The sequence below is a fragment of the Brienomyrus brachyistius genome, unplaced genomic scaffold (genome assembly GCF_023856365.1).
Source record: "Brienomyrus brachyistius isolate T26 unplaced genomic scaffold, BBRACH_0.4 scaffold82, whole genome shotgun sequence".
Classification (NCBI taxonomy): Eukaryota; Metazoa; Chordata; class Actinopteri; order Osteoglossiformes; family Mormyridae; genus Brienomyrus; species Brienomyrus brachyistius.
This window is the reverse complement of record NW_026042357.1, coordinates 395,897-421,808: the sequence shown is the minus strand read 5'-3', so window position 1 is coordinate 421,808 and position 25,912 is coordinate 395,897. Positions and strand designations below refer to the sequence as shown.

The 25,912-nt window shown below is 45.3% G+C and overlaps 1 protein-coding gene across 1 annotated transcript in view; it reads right to left on the bottom strand.

Annotated features, from left to right (window-relative positions):
• LOC125726981 (neurocan core protein-like) overlaps positions 1-25,912 on the bottom strand; it is a 75,474-nt gene that overhangs the window by 21,554 nt on the left and 28,008 nt on the right. The window contains exons 3-10 of the mRNA XM_049003534.1: positions 25,262-25,654; positions 22,643-22,817; positions 21,665-21,792; positions 20,877-21,170; positions 19,167-19,964; positions 17,437-17,583; positions 15,025-16,326; positions 3,263-3,379 (exon numbers count right to left, since the gene is read on the bottom strand). Of these exons, the coding sequence (XP_048859491.1) occupies positions 3,263-3,379; positions 15,025-16,326; positions 17,437-17,583; positions 19,167-19,964; positions 20,877-21,170; positions 21,665-21,792; positions 22,643-22,817; positions 25,262-25,654 (3,354 nt within the window). The remainder of the gene's footprint in view (positions 1-3,262; positions 3,380-15,024; positions 16,327-17,436; positions 17,584-19,166; positions 19,965-20,876; positions 21,171-21,664; positions 21,793-22,642; positions 22,818-25,261; positions 25,655-25,912) is intronic.

The window sequence follows — 25,912 nt, the reverse complement described above, 5'->3', positions numbered from 1 at the left end:
CAGGCACGGCCACCGCCCTGCACCGAACGACTTTATTACCCAGTAGCAAAGAGGCTTATTGCTGCCTGAGCGCTGCAGCGAGTCCTGCGCCGGGCGCTGGTCGCATGTTCTGCAGCGTGTGCGAGTGTGTACGAGAGAGAAGGAGAGACAGATCTCAGCTAGCGGAGAGTCATCCCCGGCGATGCGAATGTGCGACCTAACGCAAAGACCGGCGGCCTCAGGAGTTCCATACGCGCTCCATGCCACATCACAAACAGCTGGGGGAACAGGGAGCGGAACGGTAACAGGAACGAAGAAGCGCTAGAGATTGCAAGAGATAAAAGAGAATGACAGCGGAAGTTCTGATTGGCTGACTGGTCTGACCAGTGAATAGGTGCTTGAACCCCACCCAAGACGAAGTTTATCTTGCAACCGCATACTTTCTCCCTCGGGTTTAGAGGGGGAAAACGGAGTGCAACACCCCCTCACCGGATCGAGAGGGCCGAGGAGCAGCCTGTAGAATGGTGCCATCAGTCTGCTGTGGCTGTTCTTCTTATACTCACTGATGCTTTTATGGGGGGGGGGAGCAAATCTGAATAATTTTCTCATTATCTGCATATGGATGGGAGACAGAATATCCAGAATATCCCCCCCACCTACATGCAGCTTTGAATACCAAACAGGCGCATTCAATGTCAGGTCTATCATCGCAATCGCATTTTACTCCTGTTTTTGTTTATGGCTTCGGATCTCTGTTTGCTTTACGATTCCATTTAAAATCCATGAAGCCTGGCTAGTGAAAAAAACACATTGCGGGTTTATGCAGGGAGTGTTTTCCTTTGCGAGGCCAACCCACCCCCCCCCATCTTTCCCCCACTCCTCTCTGCTTGTAATTTCACAGAAAGTGTCTCATGTAAGCTGGACAGTAATGGGAGTAGCTCTGGTCCAGTAACCATCTGGCACACTCATCCTCACGCTGAAGAGTTACGTCCTCCTCGCCCAGCACAGTGCGATGGGAAGCCTGGCCTCCTCTAAATGTGGGCCTGCCCTCCGCAGACGCTCTCATTAGCGGGACGGAGGCTGGCGCTGCTGTATCCACCGTCGCTAAGGGAGGTCGGCCTGCAGTCGTCATTTGCATGCAACGCTGAGGCGGCTGCAGACTCTAAACGGAGATCGAGCGCTGCTAGGAATGATGCAAGAGAAACTGAGAATCTCCCCCCTAGGTGGTAACGGACCTCCCCCCCCGCCCCAGTGGCCCAAGCTGTCCCTGCTCACGCCTGGTCCCTCTGGGGTGCGGGCAAGAAGCGCATCTCTGCTCCTCATGAATCTTTCATTCCCCTGGTGTAGAAACGCAGGCCGCACCTTATACATTATGCAGGGATCCTAAACACGTTTTTCAGAAATAATTGTGATTACAACTTAAGTCCCGGGACTGCCTTTCACGGGACTGCACACCTCTCCTACCTCCATCATCATTTTCTTCACGAGGAAATGGAGCCAGAATTGCTTCTTATATCTCTGCCAATGATAATATTATTACCCTAATCTATGGTCAGGAGTCAGTGAGACACTATCTATGTCAAATGAACCAGGCCAAGTACAGGTGACATCCTTAGCAGATTTAAAATTTATATTTCGGAAAGTGCAATAGAAAAAAAATAACTGTGAAAATATAAACCAATCTGGAAAATGTCTGCGGCGTCAGTATACATAGTAAAACTATGCTACTACTTTTTATTTGCATACTTTTTAATATAAATGTATGCTTTAACTTCTCTCGTCTAAACAATGGGCGAGTAATGTTTCATTCATTTAAACCTTCGTTGATGGACTATAGGGTGACCGTAGACAGATAAGCCTTTTCAGACTTGCCAATGAGTCTTGGGAGCCCATCGACGAAATCGTTTAACAACACAGACCCCTTTTCTCAGCCCCCAACCCTCATCTGCCGGTCCATTGTCTCGGGTGTGATGGAGCTTTCGACCTTTGACCCATCTGTAAACCGTCTGTCCAGCAATAGATTTAATGCGCCGCTCCAATCCACGGTGACGTCTTGTTGGCGGCAGCTGTGACCACTGGGTAAATCTCACCTCCCCTTTCTATCGAACGCTGCTTTGCATTATGGGATCATCCGTCACTGACATCAGGGACACGTTCAGAAATTTAGCCACCGTGTGCCGTCCCACACCAGGATAGCAAGATGTACAAGTGACAAATCGCTACAAATATCTAGGGAGCTTAAATAATGCTTCATTCTTCCCCTCTTCCAGGTCTATGTGCGGATTTTCAGTACCTAGGCTAACGTTCCTGGTCAAATGCCTCGCTATCTCAAGTCATGTTAAGTCAAGCAGGGCTTTATTGTCACACCAGCCATATTCAATGCACTGCATGGACAAGACAAGTCAAGCAAGACAAGAGCTGGTTCAGACCATTGTGCCCTCTGCACTAAACCTCATAATAAGTGCCAGAGCACATGTGCTACCAACAAAGCACAAGCAAATCAGATGCTCCTCATTCCGACCTCGGGCCCAACAGCGGTTGAAGCGGCGAGTCATCAAGTGTGACCAATCCTTACAGGCTCTTCGGCATCTGTAGCTCACTCACATTTCAGATATCCCCGAACGGTTTCATTTCAATTTTATTGTGAGTTCCATTCTTACAGACCGTGGATATAATGTATGAGCATAAAAGCGTACAGCATAAAAGGAAATACTGCCCAAGGAATGGAGTCATGGTTTTAGACTGGAAAATACGACACATCTCAATGTCCTGACACCACCCTCGATCTCTCTGTCCATTGCTCTGCAGACTACTAGTGAATCACTTCACTGCTATGACAACCCAACTTCGCTAGATTGTTAAATTAAATCGCCGATAACATTCGAGGCGGGCTTGGCACTGAGCACTGAGGCCTCCCTGGGCTGCTGCTATGTGAAACGGGTTTGAAAATTACCAAAGGAGGAGATTTTTAAAAAAGCGGCTTTGTGGCGATATTTCCATCATATCTCGAACTGTCACCCAACCACTGAAAACATGAACATTTCATTTTCTGCGGGCTGCTATAGGAATCTCAGGCGGTGCCGGAATAGGCTAAATAACAGTGCCAAACTCTGCTAAAGGCAGTGGGCGTCCTGGACGTGAGTCAGTTCCTGATTACCGCAAGATGGGTCACGGGTGTAATCGATTCCTATCCTTGTGCTTTGTATCGAAAACTTTGCATTTGTAACTGTAGGATGGGACTGAGGAATAAACAAGGGGTGACCAGTGACCCCGGGCTCCTTACCGATCTCGCAGCTCTCCCCGGAGTATCCCTGCGGGCAGTAGCAGCTGTAGCCCTTCCCTTCAGGCAGGCAGCTCCCTCCATGAAGACAGGGGTTGGTCTGGCAGGGGTTGTCCTCAGCTGTGGAGATGGAGTGCACAGAAAACATTAGAGTGAGTCAACCCTAGCTTGTAGACACTCAACCTAGCATTTCATGACTGGTGCAATTTCCATGGTGATGGAGGTGACCTCAGACCAGAGACAGGAAACTGTACCCAGAGGCGATTCTAGGGACTTTGGGGGTCCTGGGGGCCCTCCAACTCACCCTCCTCCAACAGGGTAAAATTTATTACCATTGTTTTAGCAATCTAACAAAGACAATCTAAAAAACACAAGTCCATTATTTTCACTTTTGTGAAAAAACAGGATACATAAATAAAGGAGATGTGTTGTTAAATTGGGGGCCCTCGGGGGCCCCTCCCAGCTTGGGGCCTTGCCTGTCCTGTCGCTACACTTCTGGCCACACCCATTTGACTGTCCAGCAAACGGCACGGCCAATGCAACAAAAATCCTGCGTTCACTGGGAAGGTCTCCAAGTGGCGTCAATTGCAGAACACTGCCGAGGACGTGGATGTTTGTTTGATATGCCCACGGTGAAGATAGAGGAAAACTCCAGACTTTCAACGCAGCAGAAAGGGCACTGGCTATTGGTTGATCAAGATGGATGGCGAGCAGTGGAGGACAATTCTAAACGTGTCCGGCTGACAAGCTGGCCTTCATAAATAATGAGATCATTATGCAGTCAGAGCCCAAAGAGTGATGGAGTCTGCCGCATCTTAGAGCACCGATCTAATGCAGCACTTTCACTCTTCAGCGCTATGACACCTTAGCTTAGCAGAGCCTTTCTGCGGATAAATGGCACAATTTAACGGATTAAATTACGATTAACTCTACTTTTGTGAGAGGGAAATTTACAGAGACAATGCATTATGCTTTATCTCTCTGCCTTACTAAGGAGATTAAGCACTGTTTCATGATCCATTAGAGTATCATGAATTCGGACGTGATCGGGTGGTACATCATATGTATCACATCGGGCGCTATATAAAACTTGTCATATATTCTTAAACTCTAGCAGTGACGTGGATAAAGGGTGACACACTCACAGGCAGAGGATATCACATCCTCAGATGCTGGGTTGCTGCGGTGACCATGCAGAAAGAACAGCAGAGCCAAAGGCGTGGGCAAAGTGCCACTGAATGCAATTTCACATCAAGAACAGGCGAGAGAGCAATTGCCTTTTAATCAGATCTCACTAATAAAAACAGGCTGTATGATATATGGGCAGACAGAAGCTCTGAATGATACTGTCTTCAAGAATATATCAAAAATGCTTGACACCAGTGACATCCCGGCCGGTACTAGATAAGCAGTTGGAAGATGAGATAGATTCTTAACCAGCTTTGATCCTGTTCTATACGTAAACATGCATTGTTAGAATTCGGGGTGTACATCGTAAGCTTTGTCACGATACCATTTAATTTCGATTTTGAAAGGCAGCAGTTTGACATCAGGGATTATTTGAAATGTTACCGCGATACTACTCTATTCGGTAGTACAAGGTCGATATTTTCAATACAGTAAAACATAAGCTAATTTCAGTGAAATCAGACTTAACAAGACTTAAAAATAAATGTTAAATTGTTCATTTGTTGAAAAAATATACAAAGTATTTAAAAGAAAACAACATTCTGTCTTGTACTTATACTTTAGCAAAAAAATAACTATTTCTGGATTTTCTTCTCCCTGAAATTACTGGAATACAGATGTACTAACCTGCATAAAATGAGCTGTAATGTGTTGGTCTCCACTCTCTACGAAGGTGAATCTCTAGATTGCTTTGTGTGTGAGATTTTTTTCACAGATTTTTTTCCAGCAGCATTTCAGCGTATCATCATAGTTTAATGATACGAATCAATATTTGTATCAGCTGAATCGTATCATCGTAGCAATCAATATATCGATCAGAATCGCCTAATTGTTACAGGCCTAGTAGAATGTCCGAGCTGTTTAATAAATTGTGTAATTATTGTAGTAATTACAGTTTTATATACATGCATGTGCAGATGTGATGGGCTGCAGCAGAAACTGCTGACTGGTGACAGATGAGTTGTAATGCCTGGCGGTGTCATTTCAGGGAACGATGAGCGCTGCTGTCTCAGCCGAGACAGGAAGCAAACGACCGAAATTGCTTATACACAGAAACAATAAAGACACGAACAGAAAAATGCACTGTCCCACCACCGAGTCTGTGCATCCAACAGCGACTCGAGGAACCTTTTCACTTCACTGGTTTTTCATCTCGCCCAGTAAAAGGGAATCTACTTGCCAACCTAAATTTGCTTAAACTGGCAAAAAATTTAAAAAAAACCCAGCTTGCTCTCAGCAGCTCTGGCCCAGTTCGGTCGAGTGACTCAAAAAGAGATGTGAGGCACACGTGAGCGCTGACAGCGAGGCCGAACGCTGTGCCCACGGCCAGCGCAGGGGGAGGGACGTCCACTCGCCGCTCACACAATTAGTCACAAATTATCGAGCGCAGACGGTTCCTCGCTGGCTGCAAGCTGGGGCCAGATTTCTGGCGGTGACTTTACACGTGGATACAAGCACAAGTGAACAAGCACCGGGTGTGTGGACAAGCGCGCACACACACACACACACATATACACACACATACACATATACACACACACACACACACATATACACACACACACACATACACACACACATTATGCACTGCACAAGCATTACCTGCACGTTCCTCATGATGCTGTACTTAAATCCCACCCTGTTTAGTTCAGATCGTTCTATCTACTTAAATCCCACCCTGTTTAGTTTAGATCCTTCTATCTGCATGTTATTAAGAAGGGCTCTTCTATCTGAGCGTGTAGCTGGGAGTGAGATATAGAGAGGGATTAGCTCTGTGTTACAGGGCAGCTCTATCAGCTAATATCACGTAGCACTGTGCCCATGGCTAATTAGAACAGTGTCTCTCAGCCTAGTGATTGGGGCCCCCAGACAGTCCACATTTTTGCTCCTTCCCAGTTCCCAACAAACCTGTATCACGTATTCTGTGTTATTGATTGTCTGGGAGATGGGAGGAAGCAAAAATACGGAATGTCTGGGGGTCCCCAGCGACTGGGCTGAGAAACACTGAAATAAAGTCCCCCCTTAAAAGAGAAGAACCCCCTGCCTCTCCATCTCTGTCCAATTTCCCCCCCATCTGTCTTGACCGGGTGCTTGCCACCGGTGCTTCCCCCTGTTTGCCGAGTGGAAAACTCGTTGTGGCCATACTGCGGGATGGCATCCCCGGCGGAGCTTCGAGGGGCTCCATGCCGACTTGCAGCAGTGGGGTGTGGCGTTAGATCAGTAGGTGGGCAGCTACGTTGGAGACTGTCCCATCACCGCAGGACTCGGGGCAGCAACCATCCGCCAAAACGAGTCAGGCATGCTGAGCAATGAAGCTACCTCACACTGTCAGGAGGAAATTTGCCTTTTTGTTTGATTCTTTTGATTAAATTCTGTAATTAAATACGACAGTTTGGCCATTTGTGAGCCTATAGATATACCTCTGGCTTTGGGACCTACTGTCCTCCATGCAGAAACACACACACAGACACTCTGTCTCCGATGCCTCCCCGCTCCATTGTTCCAAGAATTACTGAGCCTTGTAATGGGATCGCAGAGACAGGGATCGCGGCTTTGCTGAGCTCAGGTGGGTCTCTACACGCCAGATAAGCCATTAGTCCTGAAGCTGGAGACCGGGCCACCAGAGCAGCACTTTCGGGACATAATCCAGACCGGGATCCCCTGTGCTGTCTGGGCAAGCTGACGTTCAGAAGCCAAAGAGTAGACGTAATCGGTTCCCGGGAAGGTCATCGTGGAGGTGTACTTGTCAAAATCGGAATGGCTACGGCTGCACTGGAATCCCAAAGAGCGCACAGGCTTTACTGATTAAACGACGGGGGAAAAAACAACAAAAAAGTGATAAGACCACTATAGTACATCCACCTAAAAATGTTGCCATGTCTGCTGACCTAAAAAATAAATATAGGTTTGGCTGCACAGTGGCTGATCATTTACTTGCTGTGAAAGAGGTTTTGATGACGAACACTGAAGAGCTTCCATGACAATATGAAACCGGCTTCTGCCCAAAATAAGGCTTCTGTGTTTGGATACAACACAAAAAGGTCCTTGTCCTACTCCAGCCTGCAAGCCCTGTCCTCCAGGCACATGCAGAATGAATCATGGGAGCCTCATCAGCCAATCCAAATTCACAGCTCCAGATGTAGTTATGTGGCTCAGAAAGGTGGAGACGCACAGTGAAGAAGGAGCCAGACTCCGTGAGATGGATGTGCTGCCGTCAGGATGAATGTAGAGCAGCATGACGGTCCCTACAAAGCTCCCCCAAGAGGGGCTGCACAGAAATCATGTGACAAGAACATAACACCCAGGGCTCCCCGGTTAATCAATCGTGCTGCATCGATCACACTGCAGAGGTCTTGGGACCGTGCACGTCCCATGTGCTCTCAGATAAAAGTTAAGGTGTTGGAATCTGGAATAAGCTAAATGCTATGGAGAATCCCAAAGCCCCTATATTCATTTTAGTGTGTGATTACATGTTCTTTAGGGGATAAGCCCAGAATCAGGACTGGGGGGTTTGAATTCTGCCTCTGTGTCTGTGTGGAGTTTGCATGTTCTCCGCGTGCTTCCTCCTACACTCTATAAACATGTAGTTAAGTGACCCAGGGTGGGTGTGTCCTGTGATGGACTAGCATCCTGCCTATGAAATCCCAGTCCTCCAGACAAATGCAGAACTGATTTCCCTTTCCTCCGGGGTGAGGTTCCAGGCGTACCATCACACTACAAAGGTGCGAAGTTCAGGTCCAGAAAGTAGAAGTCCAGACCAAGGTTTTGTTTCAACCAACCAGTTGAGTATAAAGATTCACAGTCACAGAGCCCTCAAGTGGTGGTTAAAACAAAACTATGATAATACTATAATATACCTGTCCGCACAGGATATATATGGCCTGTTATACACGCCTTTACTCCGCAAAACCATCCTACACTAAAGCTAACTTATCTGTCTCTCTGTTCCAGGTCTCCAGTGACACAACTGTTGTGTACTGCAATTCTAATTAATTTTAATTCATGTAACTTTTGATACTAATCGTATTCATGATACAAATAGCTCGTAATTACTTATACGGCTGACATAAATCGCTGAATAAATACAATTAAGAACCCTGCATCTGAAATAGGGTCAAAACATTCTAATAAAAACTAGATACTGAAACCTACAATGAACTCAAATTTATCAGAATTCAACAAACGTTACTTGTATGCTTCCGCAATCTAAATTTGACTAAGAAAAAAAATAAAGAAATGAAAATGAAACAAAATCATTCGTTTTTAAAACCAATATAAACAGAACGGGCAAAGCCAGTTAAATGTATCCCCGTTATCACATCCAGACTGCCAGTGCTGAATTACATCATACGTTGTTAAATATAAAATGAAATCGCACACTGCAAGATACATTTCCGCCGTGATGCTAGAAACATATGTTCCGATCCTTAGTAAAAACTTTCCGTTTGCATGGAGCGCCGTTTCTACGGCATCGTACTTAGAGAAAGTCAGGTGAATACCGGAGCAGGGTGGATAAAGCCAGACAGACAGCAACCTGCTACGTTCCAGGCTACCGTAGTGCTAATCCATAACCCTAACTCTAACCCTAACCCCAAAAACCCCCATAAACCCCTTACCCTAACCCAGGGGTGTCAAACTCAAACTCAGCGCTCCGAAACCCCAGGACTGGAGTTTGACACCCCTGTCATAACCCCTAAAACCTAACCCTAATCCCAAGAGGGTGGAACTGTACATGCGCAGAAAGGCTCGATGGCACGTCTCTATAGGTAGCACTTTCCGATATTACACCGGCTCTGAGATCGTCGGTGTGAATGATTGTTAGGAGACGGCACGAAAGTATAAAATAAAGACCAGTCACTGATACAACGACACTTGTAGGGTCAGAACTGAGCTCAGATAAACTGCGCTTGTATCTGTACTGCAAGAGAACAGACCATCGCGACTTCACCACCGGCAGTAAGCCTGTTTTATTCCACGTTTTTTTACTTCTTAGGAAAAAAAAGAGTAGGTCAGCAATTGACTCACTTAACTGGCATACAGATTAAACATGGATGCATTTGGGAAATACAGCAAATAAAACACAGAGCAGAGAGAGAGAAATGAATATTAAGCATGTGGCGTTTTGGAAAGCAAACCATGCATTTTTCCCCAGTCGCTTTTGATGCCAGATGAGGCAAACAAAGCATGCGATTACACCGCCGTTAGTGTCTAGCAAACAGCCCAACTAATAGGCGTTTGTGAGGTGTCAGTGCGCTTGGGAAGCAAGCCCCCCACCTCTCTGACCCCCATACATCCTTCCCTTCGACCTGTACTGCATCCATCTAATCGCAGATCGCAGTTTCTTCCGTTATTGCTCTCATTATGGTGGCAGCAGGAAGAACACCGGTTCCATAATGGACTTTGGGCTGTTTCGATCTGTTAAGTGAAACGAATTCACATCACGCTGGTCAAACAGCTAACTGAGTAAGGGTAAATGAAATCCTCAAAAAATTATACGGTTTTAAACGCACGGCTGCGGAGGCAACTAAATGTAAATATATATTCGGCCAATGTTAATTTAGCTTGTTGTACTTTCAGGTATTCAGTTTTGGGTAAATCCCGATTTATTCAGTGTTTACCGATTATTAAAACCGGACTTGCGTACCGTCTCGTTTATGCATGTGTAACAGGACTGTAAAGCATGACTGGACTACAACTGCTTTGTATCAGTAAATTATTTTGGGGTTTTATCACTGACCACAGGTCCTGGTCCTCAGCTTGAAGCATTGTTGTTGTCTTGGTGATTTGCAGCGATTTCTTTGCTTTCGTTGTTTCCATTAAATCATGTTAGGATAAAGATTATAATCGCGCATTGATTTACTAGCGTGATTCGCCTGGCCGGCACTACTTGTGAGGTTATAGAAAATTAATCAACGCTTCAAATTCGAGAATTCGGCAGTGCCGAATATAACGGCATAATCAGCAACTGCCCAGTGACGCTCGTCCTTCATCTGCATTGCGTTCTGGATATGAAACTGAAAAAACACCGAGCTTTTATATTCCGGATTATTTTTGTGTCATTAAAGCAGTTGGAAAAAACTGATGAAATGTGCACTTGTCCTGACATCTGTAGGAATCTAGACAAGGATTTTGCAAACAGATACAGCATTTAGTGTCAGACTCCATGTTCTAGTCATATGTTAATGCAGAAACCCGAATCCACCCTCATTTAATTAGATGGGAATGAATATTTTGCCCCGATCTGTAACCAGGTCAGAGTCCCTTGGCCGTATCATATTCAGGCGGCAGTCAGGACATTTTATTCAGCTTGTCGTATTGGCAGTTGTATTTTGTGGGGCGCAGAGCAGATGAGATATAACGGTTTATAAAGCGCCACTCACCGTGCATTATCGCAGCGCTGCGGACAGTAAAAGATTGATGTCCTTCTTTTAATAGGGGGACATATGGCTGGAGCAAAGGATTTGGTTTCAAAAAGCCGAATGAGGTCCAAAACAATAAGTTAGTAAATGGGCTCTCTCACAGTGCTGCGACTTATATGATAGTCGAATTTATATTCAGCCTGTGAGCTTTATGTTGCGCGCTATAACTTTAATACATGCAACTGCTGTTTGCAACGTGATCAGACTTAAAGCATGGAACATGCAGATACATATTAAAGCCAACAGCGAAAGTTAAAAAAGTAATGAAAGCATATAGCATATAATCGACTCTGGAAATCGAAACATTAATTAACGACACACTCAGCAGCATAAATTCGTTTGCCGAAAGATTAAAATGTCTTATAGAAATAGCTTATCTAAATTTAAAAATGCCAAGGGTTTAATGTTATCTCATAAACACTTCATCTGCTGTTGACACAACTGCACTGAGGTCATACACGACTCTTAGAATAAATGGAAATGATTTTTAAAACTGGTTTAGACAAACAAACGGAGGTTGAAATGTTAGATCGAGGGATGACGTGTACTGGAACAAAAGGATCGAGTGAAGTGTTAGAGCATTTTCAGGTTTTTTTTTTGGAGAATATATTACTTTGTTCATGGAGGTAAATTTACCCAGCATGTGCTATGCAAATCTAGGTCATATGTATGAGAAAGACGGAAATTTTAAAAGGGCTGCAATTATCAAATGATATACCACAGAGGATGGTTCATACATTGGAGGCAGCGATAAGAATAGTTCTCTGTGGGACTCCTTTGTGGATCGGACGTCATGGAGATAGGGAGTAAGGTCTGAAATATATGTACCTGAAGGGAGAGCAACCGTCAAGCATCCAGCATTACGCATTTACTGTAGCTGATACGAAAAAATGTCTATACATAAATGTTATACTTCTTGGAAGTCTATGTAACTGTGGTAAAATAAAAATATAAGAGTTGAAATCGAGTATTGATCGCGCTTATTGTGTTTAAAGGACAATCGGGCACCTAGGAGGTTATGAAACAATGGCGCGCGTCGGTGTTTTCAAAGTGTGGGTCTATAAGGTAAAGGCTATGATCTCAGCGGTGAATAACCTACCGTCTTCCCTTTAGCCCATGCAAATATATTCAAGACATTCAGCGCACCAAGGTAAAGCTAATTTTCTGCTCTCTGGAGCCAGCAGCGCTCCCTCCACCCAGTTACGCAGACATAAAGGAGAAAGCTCAAAATAGTCAAATTATTTATCATGAACCAGCACTGACTACAGTTTTCCCGGGAGCCAATTTTACAGATGCCATACAAGCAATGCTTACTGTCTGTTCCGGGTTCATGTTCAACGCAAATCATCGTGATTCAACGAGATGAATATTGAGATTACAAGGACAGCAGGACTACTTCACATGTTTATTCAGGTAATAAAACATTAGGTCAGAGTCACCCAACAAGAATTATGAGGGCTGTAAGTATGAGTCACATATCCTCATGCACACAGACACACACACACACACACACACACACACACACGGCTTGTTTAATGCGCCCGGATAATACTCCGGAGGACAAACTGGTCAGCACAATGTTAGCATTGTTCAACTATTAGTTCTATTAAAATGAAATGCCATTATTTTGACTAACCTATTAGCAGATCAATTCTGCAAGGTTTCTGTTTGGTGCTACGCAAACATTTACTGATTTTTTACAAGCCCTAAGTAAGTAATCCAGAGTCAATTTGTCGTAATGTCGATTTCAGCTCTCATTATGTTATTCCTCTTGACATGCACCTGAGTGCATGATGCCAAAGGTCGATGACACCAAATGTGATCTTCACAAAGAAGACCTCTTCTGGTTCTGTGCTTCTGCTTGAGGACTTCACATTCAACCTTTTTACTTGTGACATAAAAAAACTCCTTAGCAGACTGGGGAAAAAAGCATGACTGGTTCTTGACAGTAGTGAAACTCTGGAATAGTTTAGTTAAATTGCTGAATGTAAAAATGATGACTACCCAATTGGTAGCTGTTTTAAAGACCTAGGTACACCTAGAGAGTCAAACAAATTCCACTGCCATGCTTTTCAATAACCTCCAGATCTGTTACATATCCTGGTCAAGGAGGTCCCCATGTTATGATTTTGTAAAAGGGGTTTGCAAAATACTTGCTTCCTCCCATTTGTCACAGCAACTCTTGTTAGGGTGGAGCTATATAGATATTACAAGGGAGGTAGACCAACCAATAGCCAACAGGCTCATTTTCTCGTGGAGAAAAAATAGAGCAAAGAAATCAATAGCTGGACAGACCGTTCACAAAGCTTAACGTCAAATTCACAGTGGAATAGGATAAGAACTTGGTATCATTAAACCAGAGCCAATGTGTCTTTCTCAGGCAAAGTGAGGGAAAGCTTATATCCTCTCAAGCCATGTACATCACTTGTGGGTAGTGTGGCTAAACCATGTCCCCCAAGAGCTCAATAAATTCACACGTTACAGTCAACATTTCTGACTGTTGAATCTACTGAATATGTTTGTCAATTCAACATTCCTTAAAACAGTCTTCTCAGCCTTTCGACGGGTACCGATGGGGCAAGTGTCATTTTTTCTCTATAACCGAGGAAAACCAAGGCGATTTGTTTGCTGTGAACTTCGAGAATGCATATGAGGATTGCCTCATTCATTTATCGGGGACGATTGATAATGGAGGTGAGCTTGCAGTGAGAGTTATATATGCTCAAGAGGATGTCACATTTAATATGGATAAGTGATTAATTATCAGTTTACAGTTATGCTCCAGAGTGATTTATCAGCTCAGAGTTGCATTCCGGTAATTATTATAACCACGGCTGATCCTTCTGAGAATACCATTATTCTCTGCGTTTGGGTTCTGCAGCCGTAACTGGACGTGGGCAATAATTCACGTCTCTGTCCCCATGGAGTCCAGATCTCTTCTGTGGGCGTGTGCATGTTCACGTGTGTAGCTAGGGGATATGTATCCTGCGGCAACCTAAGAGCAAGGTTGGTAGTGACATGGGACCTCACCTCCATGTGATGAGGGACGCGGTTAATTGAGGGGGGCAACCCCAGCCCGATACTCTTCCTTGTCTGCAATGAGGAGGGCTATTTTTCAAAGAGCAGATCTGTAATGTCTAAATGGACTCTAGGGAGAACCTTATTTCAAAAACCTCTCCTGCAGCTGATCATTGATTAAAGAGGCTTACAGACTTTCACCTGCTCTAGAGCGGAATGCAAACAGAGAGCGCTTGTCTTTACCTAAAGCCACCGTGGCCTTTTATTAACTCCTTTATTTACCTGCACTCTGAACACTGATGCTTGAGAGCTATTTAGAATTTGAGCTACCTCAACACATGCTTGAATACAATCAGTTTAGCAGTCACAGTGCCGGTGCTTCAGTGCTGTGTTACACAACCTCACCACCTTTGTCAGATTTATTGTCATTACATAATAATTTAGAAAAAGATGCTATAGAAATCTGTTTCCTAATTTGCGTTTTGCCGCACATTTATCATAAGGAATTGTATCAAACATACTTTTCCACACGTATTTGCATCACCCACCTCTCGCCTTGTGTCAGATTAAGCTCTCAGCCCACCATCGCTCTCAAATTTTTCCATCACCTACAACATGCACTCATGCATACTGGTAGTAGGGGCTTGCACATGTTCATGCAACACTATACCCCAAAAGGTCCATGTGTCGTCAGAAAATACAGAACAAGCGAGGCAATATGTCATTACTCATGAACATGTACATCTACGGTATGACCATCCCTTGAATACATCTCAGCAAATGAAGTTTGAGTTGTTAATCCATAGCGAGTCACTCTGTACGACTATCAGCCTTAGTTGACACTAGTTTGCTCGAGAGTGAGCGGTAAACTGTTTGGCATATTCATACATATACTCTATACTGTACTGCTATATGTCTTAGTGCTTTATACCGTTCTGGTACTGCTAACATTTATCCCATGCGGTTTATAACTTTTAATGCTACAGAAGTTTAGGATTCGAAGGCCAGCCCCACACTGAGGAAAAGTTCATACAAATGATCTATGAAATTGCAGAATGACAGATGTAAGCATGTAAGCATAGCACATTCACTTGTAGAATCATTCCACTTAAAAGAATCATTCAACGATGTGAAGCCTACCTGCGGAGGTCTTAGTTTCGTTATCCAAGCTGAGTTCAGAACTGGGCCAGTCCTCAACTCCTGTGTTGCTGGGGAACTGAACTCTGACAGTCAGAAGGTGAGTTCTGTCAGTAGGCAAACTGATCTCTGGGGCTGGAGTCGCCCCGGTCTGCATCATGACAGCCAACGACTCTGTGGATTGAGACTCTGCATTGTGGGCAATTTCCCTGAGACTTGGTGTCAATATGGTTGGTTCCTCTGAGGTAGTGCCAGAATCGGACTTCTCAAAACCTAAAAGCACCTCTGAGACATAATGCTGGAGGTCTTTAGTACCAAAGGTTACCTTCTCCGTTGCTACCAATGAGTAGGAGCTATTGAGATCTGTAATTGACTCGGTATCATTCTCTGAAGGAACTTCAGTCACACCATCTTTTGATTCATTTGTCAGTAAATTTTCTGTTGGTATCCTGTTGGTGGAGAGAAGCCCTGTGACAGGAACCTCTGTGGTTAACCACGCATCCGATGTTGTTGACATGTCCACGGGCTTTTCATATTCATTCATACTGTCTCTGCTGGAAGTGGTGCTTTCTGGGTTGCTAGAAGGCAGACTAGTAAAAAGAATCTCTTCTCTTATCTCTGTGGCAACCTCTTCAATTACGTGTTGCTGTGGGTTAGTGGAGTTAGTGCTAACGTGAGGTGATGTGGTTGGCTGATCTTCCATCTCCCACTGCCTGATGGTGGTGTACTGGTTAATTGTCTGGCTGCCAGTTGGTGCAGAAGTGGGCGGTAAAGAAGGAGAATGATTTGAGGGGATTTCAGAGACAATGTGACTGTCAGAGCTTGATCCAATGATGATCTCGTGGCCCATCCCACTTCCTTCAGCCTCATGCTCGACTTCTGAGGTGAAGCTTTCTGAGGCTGGTTGAGGTGATGCATCATTTGGAAAAGGCTCTTTGGGAAGCAGGTAGGCAACCTCTTCTTCTTGATCTTTCCCCTCTCCAGAGAAATTATCTGGGATGTCTTTAGAGGAGGGTAAAACCAAGAGTTCAACAGCTTCAGCCCTGGCCTCCAAAGATTTAGGGAGTTCCTCTGCAGCATTATCCTGGTCATGAGGTTCAGATAAGTTTTCCATTAGTCTGGACAGCTCTGTTGACATATCCACTGTGGAGTCTACTGGGGCATTGGTCTGAGGAATGCTGCCCATGGCTGGAGTCATTGCCACGTACTCCTCGCTCTGTGTTGTTAGTGAGGTTGCCACAAGGCCTTCCTGAGAACATTGTGCGCATCCCGTTGTGGAGTCAAGTATCGGTGCGTCATAGCTGCCTGGCGAAGTGGTCGACACTGGTACACTCCCAGGACCAGAGAAGCCAGATGATTCAGTCATATTCGTGACCTCTGCATGCTCTGATACAATTACTCCTGCAAGGACAAGACAATTTTATTAACTTAGTGAGTGCAAAGGATGGCTTTGATAAACTATTAAATTAGTAATGGCACACGTGCAAGCACAATTAATAGAAAGTTTTTTGTTGAAGTTTATAGAATCTGCATCAGTATCTTCCTCACTTCAATATGGGCATACCGTTTACTTGTAGCTTTAGTGGCTAAATCTTCTGTCAAACACAAGGAAATAAAGATAAATAATGATAATTGGATCTGTTAGCTCTTTGGAAAGCTCATAATTTATTTGCATGCTTATACTAAATCACATTCGGCGCAATAATTTTCTGTAATTCCTGTTAAACCTGGGTAAATAATTGAGCTACAGTGGTGTCTGTAAACTTGCCCCCACCCCCCTCCCACCAGGCCCCACACAAAGCAGAGACCAATCAGCCACAATTAAACACTTCCTTTCATACTTCGCCCTCTTTCTCTCTGGTTCCTGTTTCAAGGAGGCCAAATAAAATGGCCCTTGAGCGCATGAGCGTTTTAAGCACAGCGGGCACCGGAGTTGGAGACAGCACTAGGATATACGGCAATCCCAAAACCTGGGGCATGCCACTGCATGGCACGCAGTATAAACAGCTGTTAAAGGGGCACATACACGCATACACACCCGGACATTAAATATTAAACCTTTGTTAAATTATTTACTCTCATCAACTATTGTAATGCAATATGCATAATAAACGTATTACTACTCAGTGCAAGCATGCGAATCCATAGCTCAGCAAAGGGATGTCAATGGCACGTGACAGTGTCCATACTTGAGGAAAGAACATCGCTAGACAACCATTAGATGCAGGATATGGGCTTTTCCCAGGCATTTATTTTACTGCTGCATCAACAGACTTGAGGTCTGGAGCCCGCGAGACTGGAAGACAGGTACCTCATGGACCGGAAGAACAAATTGTGCGCATAAACGATATTTTTATTAGCGGGGCTCCATGCGGGATGTGAGCTTGGAGCGTGCCGTTAAGGAGCCCCACATACAGTTGGAAGGGTCCATTTTGACCGCGAAGGATACTCCTGTGATGCCTGAGCGCTCAGGCTGGCCCAGTTTCACCACTCGTGTCCGGCAAGCGATTCCCGCGGTGACATCGAATAATGGGGCCTCCACCGTCTCCTCGCAGTTGGAAACTGATTGACGAAGACTGGAAAATTCATACCGCATACAGTAACTTGTTTTTCCTGACAACTGATTCCCGTTGGCACGGTGACTCAGCGGGAAGCATTCTTGGCCTCATATCACCAGGATTTGGGGGGGGGGTTTGAATCCCACCTCTTTTTGCAAGAAAAGAGACACCCCCCAGCACCCCTGCAACACACACCGGAGCACCCCAGGCTTGTGCCCTGTGCTATCTGGAATGGACTCCAAGCCCACTGCAACCCAGACCAGTCAAAGCAAGTAGAAGATGGATGACGGACTGAAGTTTGTAAGAGACAAACATGCAAATGGCTGAGTCACAAAGCAGCGCTTTTCCTATCTTGGCCTCCACTATTTCCGTCTACGGACGCTTTGGCGTTCGGAATAACTGGAAACAACATTTCAAGGAGGCTATAATTGGGTAAGACTCAGCACCGGAGCCCACGGTAAGTGCTGCATTAATTGCAGGCAGCGCTGAATAATGTATACCAACCAAAGCTAGACTTTCACCTAGTATTAAACATTAATGCCCATGGCTGAATTTGGCATGGGGTTTATGTCTGTATTAATGATGCCCAGGGGATAGAGAAGTCTGTCCAGTCGCTGAATTACAATCTTAACAATTTTTCACACCTGCCTGCTGTCCTCATGCTTTATTGGTTTTGCTCCTGAGTGGTCCAGTTATTGTGTCATTTTTTACCTCTTCACTTTGCTCCTCCATACTGACCATCCATCCCTCCACCCATCCACCCATCCCTCCACCCCCCCCCCTTTCACCGATTATCCCAGTCAGGGGTGACAGGGACATTAACAAAGATGTCTCAGGTATCGATTCTAATTTTAAGCCACCTAACAGGAATGACGGCCGTCCCCTGCACTGTGACCCCCGCTACCCCCACCTTCACCCTAGCATTTTGCTGATCCCTGGAGCTAAGATTCAGGCTAAATATTTTCTACCCACAATCCCTTTCCCTCTCACCTCTGGCCCCAGACATCACTGTTGTTGACACCATACTCGGCGCCGTCCACTTCCCTGATTTAATAAACTCCACTAAACCTCTCTCCGCTAGCCTTCTACCACTCTCCACAGTCGTTTTCAAGAGTCCCAAATTGCTGATTGAGACAAAATTAAGTCATATTCCCAGTGAGCTATTCCCCTTCCCGACTGCGTATTTTCATACGTGACTTTAGGAGCACCTACACTCAATGTCAAATTGAATTTCGCTGCAGCATAGAAAACTGAACTGATGACTAATATTGCTGTCCTCATTTGAGGCAAATGTCAAAGCGGTACACAGGTTTCACTTATCTATTTCTTTCTTGATGCCAACCTGGGAAGTAGGACTGAACCAAGTGACCTTCGGCAAAGTAGCATTTTGTGGAACATGCTCTTTGAATTCATAGCGTAGCTGAAAAGTATTGCATAGAAAAATGTAATATAATCATACATGCAATGATGAAATAAGCAAGACCACCCAATGGTATTTACCACCTGAGGAGATTGTCTCGAGCGCTTCCGGAGTCTCAGTAGGGATTCCAGTCAGATTCATCCAACTCGTCTTTGTAGCTGCATCACCGTGCTTTGGCTCAGAGGTGATTTCCCTCTCCCACTGAGAGAGTTCCTCATCTAAGTCCGCTGCGTAGCCTTCTGAGACTCTGCGTGATTCCTGTTCCCCGAAACTCTCCAATATAGCATTTTTGTGGCTACTTTTGCTATATTCATCCTTCACTCCTGGTGGAGTTCCCCTTCCCGACTCTGTCAGTTCCTGGTTCTCCAATAGGCTCTCTGTGCTCGGGGTTGCCTGTGTGGATAATGATTCTGACTCAGAAGACCCCGTCAGATACCTCCAGGGCCTTATGAAGGAGCCCATGATATTCGAAATCAGAGTGCTGCTGGTCTGGGTCTTGACTGTAGGGGTGGGAGTAGAGAAGATCGGTGGGATTGATGAATCTGAACGCACATCAGGATCTTCATCTACTTCCTCCTCCCTGGCAGAGCCTCCGTGGGTGTCCAGGCTCTCCAGTGCTGAAGGTAGCAGGACTGTCGTGATTTTTGGAGCCAGTACCTCCTGGGGAGCCTGTACCTCTGCACCCAGCTGCTCGGCCCAGTCGAGGGGAGACTGCTCCGACCTGAGATGGATCACCACGTGTTCCTCTGAAATCTCAGACTCGTTGCCCATAATGGAGTCCGTCCCTTCTTTGTCCAGGTCCACCAAGCCAGTCCAGGTGGAAGGCTCGGGCCTGGACTGGTTTGAGGCCACGCTTAGCTGAGAGCTCAGGAAGCTCTGCCCGGCTCCCGTGGAGTCATTCACAGAAGGTGTCCTGGAGTGAAGAAGCCCCACAGCTTGTCCTGATGGATTTCCTGCTGCTGTCTCTGCAGTTCAGATAGTGATAGAAAGATGATTACTAATGTACTTGTGTTTGTATGCACATGTTTATGTATATATTCACACGCACACATACACACACACTCTTCCTATAGCTGAAACTTTATAGACACATGCACAGTATGGCCCTAAGTATGCTGGACATCAGCATATCCAACATCTCATTCCAAAACCAAGGGAAATAACATGATGAAGCAGGTCAGCCCTTGGTGTTGTAATAGCCTCTACTTTTCTGGGAAGGCTTCCCATTGCATGCTGGGACATCTCCTGCCATTCAGGCTGGGTAGTGATGCTCAGTGAAAAGGTTCCTTTCTGTGAGATAGTGTGCCTCACCACTGCACAACTAAATTTGCTCCCAGACACTTTAACCTTCACAACCACGTCACCTGCAGGTGACCAGAGAAGCTCTAGCAGGACAGGAATGTCATTAAATGACTAGTTGGGAAGACCCATCCTATGATGGTGCCGAGTGGAAAGTCACTAACCTCTTTGGTACAACCACCCACTCTGCTGCTAATGTTTGTTGCAGGAGATTGCGTGACTGTGAGCTTAATTATGCACCTGTGTCAGAAATGGGTGTGGCTTAACTAGGCAATTCCTCTAATTGACAGGGGTGTCCACCTACTTTTGGCCATTTAGTGTATTATATGGAAAATGGTATGATAAGAATTTATGTTGCTCTTTAGACAAAAATAATATTCCAAGAAAATAGCAAGCATTAAAGGTGACAAGAATGCTCTGAATTCAGAATAAAAATAAGAATTCTGGGCAGGAGGGAAGATGGATTGGAGGCAAAAACAGAAAGCTGGAGGGAATAGAATGTCACAGAAGCCAGAATCTGAACGTGTCAGACGGCCGACTCAAGCACTTAATCACAGGCGGCCGGCGTGGGGCGGCACCTCTGTAGCAGTAAGCGTCGAAGGGGGTCATCGTGTCCGGGAAGCCGGTGCGGTTGGGGTTCAGGTAGACGGTGCGCACCCCCGGCTCGTCCCCCCCGCAGTTCCGGCGGGGCTGGTTGATGGGGTAGCGCACGCTGCCGTCTGCCAGCCAGCCGGGGTCGCAGCGGTCCAGGCCCGACTGCCAGGCCAGGTAAAGCTGCCCCGCGGTGGCCAGCTGACCGCCCAGGGAGTGGCAGTGTATGGAGGCCTTGGCCAGGCTCAGCTTCTCTGGCACGGTGGCATGGAAAACCTCGCCTGGGGGGGGGGGGGGGGGGTAAGGTGAATTCATTATGTGTCCGCTAGAGAACACAGGAGGTGGAAAAAGAAGAATCTTGCAGGAACCTATCCTTCTTTACTGTGCTAAAATGAGAACCAGGCAAGGAAAAGGCATTTTAGGAAAATCGGGGAATATCGCACCTCCTCCATAGCAGCTTTAAAACCTCACAGAACATTCCAGATGTTACAGGTAAATGGTGGACAGCTTGGGTGGCCTTGTCAACATATGATGTTTGTTGGAAATGACCCCGTTTTTCCAAATGTTCACTTAAATACACGTGTGGACTCACCTCCAGCACGACTACGTGGTACTGAGCTTTAAACAGTACTGACCTACTTGAGACAGAAATTGAGATCTGGGGTATGCAGTTTACCGCTGCTTGTGCTAGTGAGTGAACATGAAACCGCTGCTCTTCAGCCGCCCTAAAGACTCGGGTGTCGTACGCAGCTAAATCCTTTACGAGAAAAGGTACCCTTCAGTTCCTCGGCGTAGCAGTAGACATCAAACAGATCGTCTGGGGCCCTGCTACCGTAATTCCTCACACCAGGTGAATCCTCTCTGTCCCCATAGCAACCTGGCCTTGGTGACTGAATTGGATACCTGCAGAAAGAAACCAGAAGAGTGAGGACATTTCTCCGATCTTAGAATGTGGAAAAGAAAGCGCACACTGTATCACTGCATGCACGCCGTAGAGTTAGCTTAAGATTGAACAGCTAAAGGCTCTTTAAGTTATAAGACCACACAAGTGTCAAGGAGTCTCACATCATCTCTAGAACTGATCGCCTTTTTCGTCGAGTGATCTTGCAGATCTAGGCTAAATCTACAAAGGGTAAAGTGAAATGGAGGTTTTTGCCCTCCCCTCCCCCCACCCATGTGGAACCACATGTGTTATAAGATTAGAAATAGCCTAACTGGGGGCAGTAGTTCATGGAATGGTGAGGAAACCAATCTTGTGACTGAAAAGGAGCAGGTGAACCTTTAAAGGATGCACTTGATGTCTTCTGTGAATATAAACGGGAGGTAATTTGGGTAAAAGCATCTGCTAAGCAGCTAAGTATTGTGATTGAATCGAAGCCATTTGGAGAAGGGATGAAGTATTAAATCTTCCGAGCAGGCTTATCCTTGCCCAAGATCGTTGTACACTGCAGCGTTATATCGATACGGATTCATTCCAGGTATAGCAGTTACTAGTGCTAAAAAATTGGACATGCGAGGAAATATTAGGTCCGTTGATGGTCACTCAGAAAAAATGTTGGCTAGGGATTTCTGATTTCCAGTTAGGGTGAATCAGTGGGCGCAGTTGTCGTGTTGAATTCCCTGTGGCTTGAAATGAAGCCTAAACTGAGTATGGGGTCTGAACATCATAGACCTGAGTGAATTTGAATGCAGCGTGTGTGTATGAGAGCACAGTGCCCCTTAGAGTTATGTTTGGTGTATGTTTGATGCTCACCTGACGGTTTGATCGGACAGCCAGCCCGCGTCACAGTTGTCGTAGCCGTCGTCGAAGGTGGCTTGCAGCTGAGCGGGCGTGGCGATGACTGCGGAATTTTCTAGACAAACGCGCTTGGCCTCCGTAAAGGACAGGGCGTAGCGGTCGTGGGCTGCGCGGTAGTGAAACACAACACCTACAAATGACAGAGTGATGCTGAACCAACATGGGCAGTGACACGGGTAACAGCACAGTTACATCGACATCTGCATCACTGCTGCGAGCATACCGAATGCCCATACGTCCAATTTGCCACTTAAACTACACTTATATTCCCTGAATGGGGCTTTTTTCAAGGAGGAATCGTATCCAGAAATCTGCTAACATCTGAGTGGTAATATCAGGAATAAAGGTATGATCCCAGTGTTGCTTAGAAGATGAGAAAAACAATAGCAGGGGGAATCAAAGTAAATAAGAACCGCCGCAGAACTGCAGACGCAATATCTCTACTGTGAAATCCAGACTGTGGAGAAATGATTTTCTGCGTTTCTCTAAATACTACCACCAGCCCGGAAACGCCAACACTATCCCTCTCTGAAGGCCAGTATTTCCTCTTTAAGGAAATACAGTGGGCTAGAGGTCAGGGTGGGAAAAAAAGTACAATCTGGATGTTATGAAGTAAAATAGGAAGAAAATCCATTCAGCTGGGGGTCAGTTTTGCCAGCAGAGTTCCAGGTCGGGAATAAACATCGGAATATGCTCTTTTCTCTGTGATAGAAGAAAGCCAAATGATAATCCTTGAAATAGTTTCCATTTCGGATTTTCACAAGCAGGGTTCACTCGTTCACTCTGGCTTCCTTCCAGAAATAGCAGCATTTAATCTTCCTCAAAAGATTTGGGTTTATACCCAAATAAAACCAACTAATGCCCGAAGTATAAAACTAGAGCCTGACTGATACATGGGGACACACCTCTAATCTGCCACTGCAGGGATACACATTTACAAATTTGTTCCATTGCCAAAACATCTAAGCAACACATTTGGAGCCTAAAACTTTCAAGGAACAGTGATATTATGTCGAGAAAGGTGCCGTTTGGTGTAACGGTGGATACATACATCTTTTACTACTTCAGAGCACTACCTTAGAAATGCCTGCTCGCCGGTATTTACACACTTATTGACACAGGCGTATAGTGCAGCTACTCTAGACAATGGTACTTTAAAGGGGACTCTTGGGTGGAAATCAATGGTGGGAATGACACAGACGATTGACCACCCAATGTGAGCTAAAATTGCTGACAAAATAAGATATAAGACCTTTGAAAAGAAAGGGAAAGCACAACTATAGCAGGACCCAGTTAAGTAATATGCTATTGATCTTATTTAACAATATTGATGCTAGTTAATTAACTTTTTGGACTTTGGAACGTGCACTGTCCACAAACACACCCTGACTTGCAATTAAGGCTAGACCCTTGAGATCGCTAGCAGACCACACAGTAATGGATTTGTTTCTCCAAAAGAAAGGTTTCTTTTACACATGTTAATTGATAAGCTATGCTGGGGAGCAGAGGTGGGTAATTCAGGTCCAGAGAGTAAACGTCCAGACCAGGATTTTGTTTCAGCCGGTCAGTTGAGCATAAAGTCACAACTGCACTCAACTGCTTGGTTGAAACAAAATCTTGATTTGGACTTTTACTCTCTGGACCAGAACTACCCAACTCTGCTAGGAAGATCTTGAGCAGTGGTCTTAACAAGAACAGCAGGAAATGTTCTTGAACTAGGGACTAGTCCACTGGTCACACCAGATGCCTCAAAACTCAAATTGGTGATAGTGTTAGTATATGTTGGTGTGCTGATTATAAAGTGCCCTGTCACGTTAAACAGTGCCGATCATTTTAAACGTGACTATCCTTAATATTTGCTGAAGAATCTGAAACAGATCACCACACAGCATACAACATGTAAGGACATGGGATTCACCCATGCAGCATCTAGTTCAGGGCATTTCTGTAACTGGAAGCAAAGAAATTTTGACCTAGAAGTACTACAAACAATAAGAGCAACCGAACAAAAGAAATCAAACTCATTTTGTGTCACCAATTTTGTCCTTCATTTTGAAGGAATTTCTAAAGGCTGAAGGTGACGTCTGGGGGGCATACTGTCAATTTGTCCAAAAACACAAAAGAATTCAGTGTTACATTAAGATGATCGTGGCTGGGCAGAGCCAAAGTTCTCCTAAGTGAACTCGTCATTTCCCTTATGACTACAGACTAAGATTTTATTTCAACCAACCAGTTGTACACTCTGTGGATGTAACTCTGTATGTTCAACTGGTCAGTTGTATTTCCACCTCTGCAAGCAGTACATAGCTTGACCAAAAGCATGAGTAATGGTGACCAAAGTCTGAGAGGAAAGAAAAACTCTGGAACTACTAGAGTAGCCCTAAGTGACATCCTGTGTCCAGGGTGTACCCCTGTGATGCCCCTCGTAACCCTGTCCAGGGTGGTTGTAAGATGGAGCAATGGATGGAGAAACAAAATGCATTCATTATTTAAACAATAATCGTCCAAACCATGCACAATAAAAACATCCAGATTTTGTAAGCTTTGATGTGTTACAATGGGTGCAGAACTCACCTGAGACCACTAGGGGCACTGTGTCCTGTTCGTCATTAATTCCAACTACCACTTCACAGCGGTACATGCCCGAGTCACTAGACCGTAGACCAGTCAGGGCCAAAGTGGCATTGTAGCGGTTATCTGGGTATCCAGGCAGGGTGACGCGGCCCTGAAAAGCCTTCTTCACCTTGATGATGTTGTCCTTGGCCACCAGCACTGACTGCTCCCTCCGCATCCCATCTGGGCCTCCCTGCCCCCAGAGTTTGGTCCATTTGATGCGGGGCGGCTCATGGGAGGGGCTAGGGCGCAGAGTAAACACACACGGAAGGAAGGTGGTGCCGGCCAGCTTCTCGTGGATCACCTGATGCGTCACCTTGCGCATATTCACAAGGGGGTCTGCCCAGCTTTTGCCTGTAGAGCCCAAAGAGATGGCAGCGGTGAGATAAGCCACCACAGAACACAACATTTACAGGTGTTCTCCCGGATTAAAAGATTTCAGTGTAGTTCCCAGTGGACCCCATTAAGTACCAAAACTCGGTCATAACACTTTTATTGGATAACAACTCTGAAGTGTTTTCTGTTATCTAACGAAAAAGTTACATGTGGACAACCACGGATTTCTATTTACCTTTAAATAATTCTGTAAAGATTTACAGATTCTGTTAAATC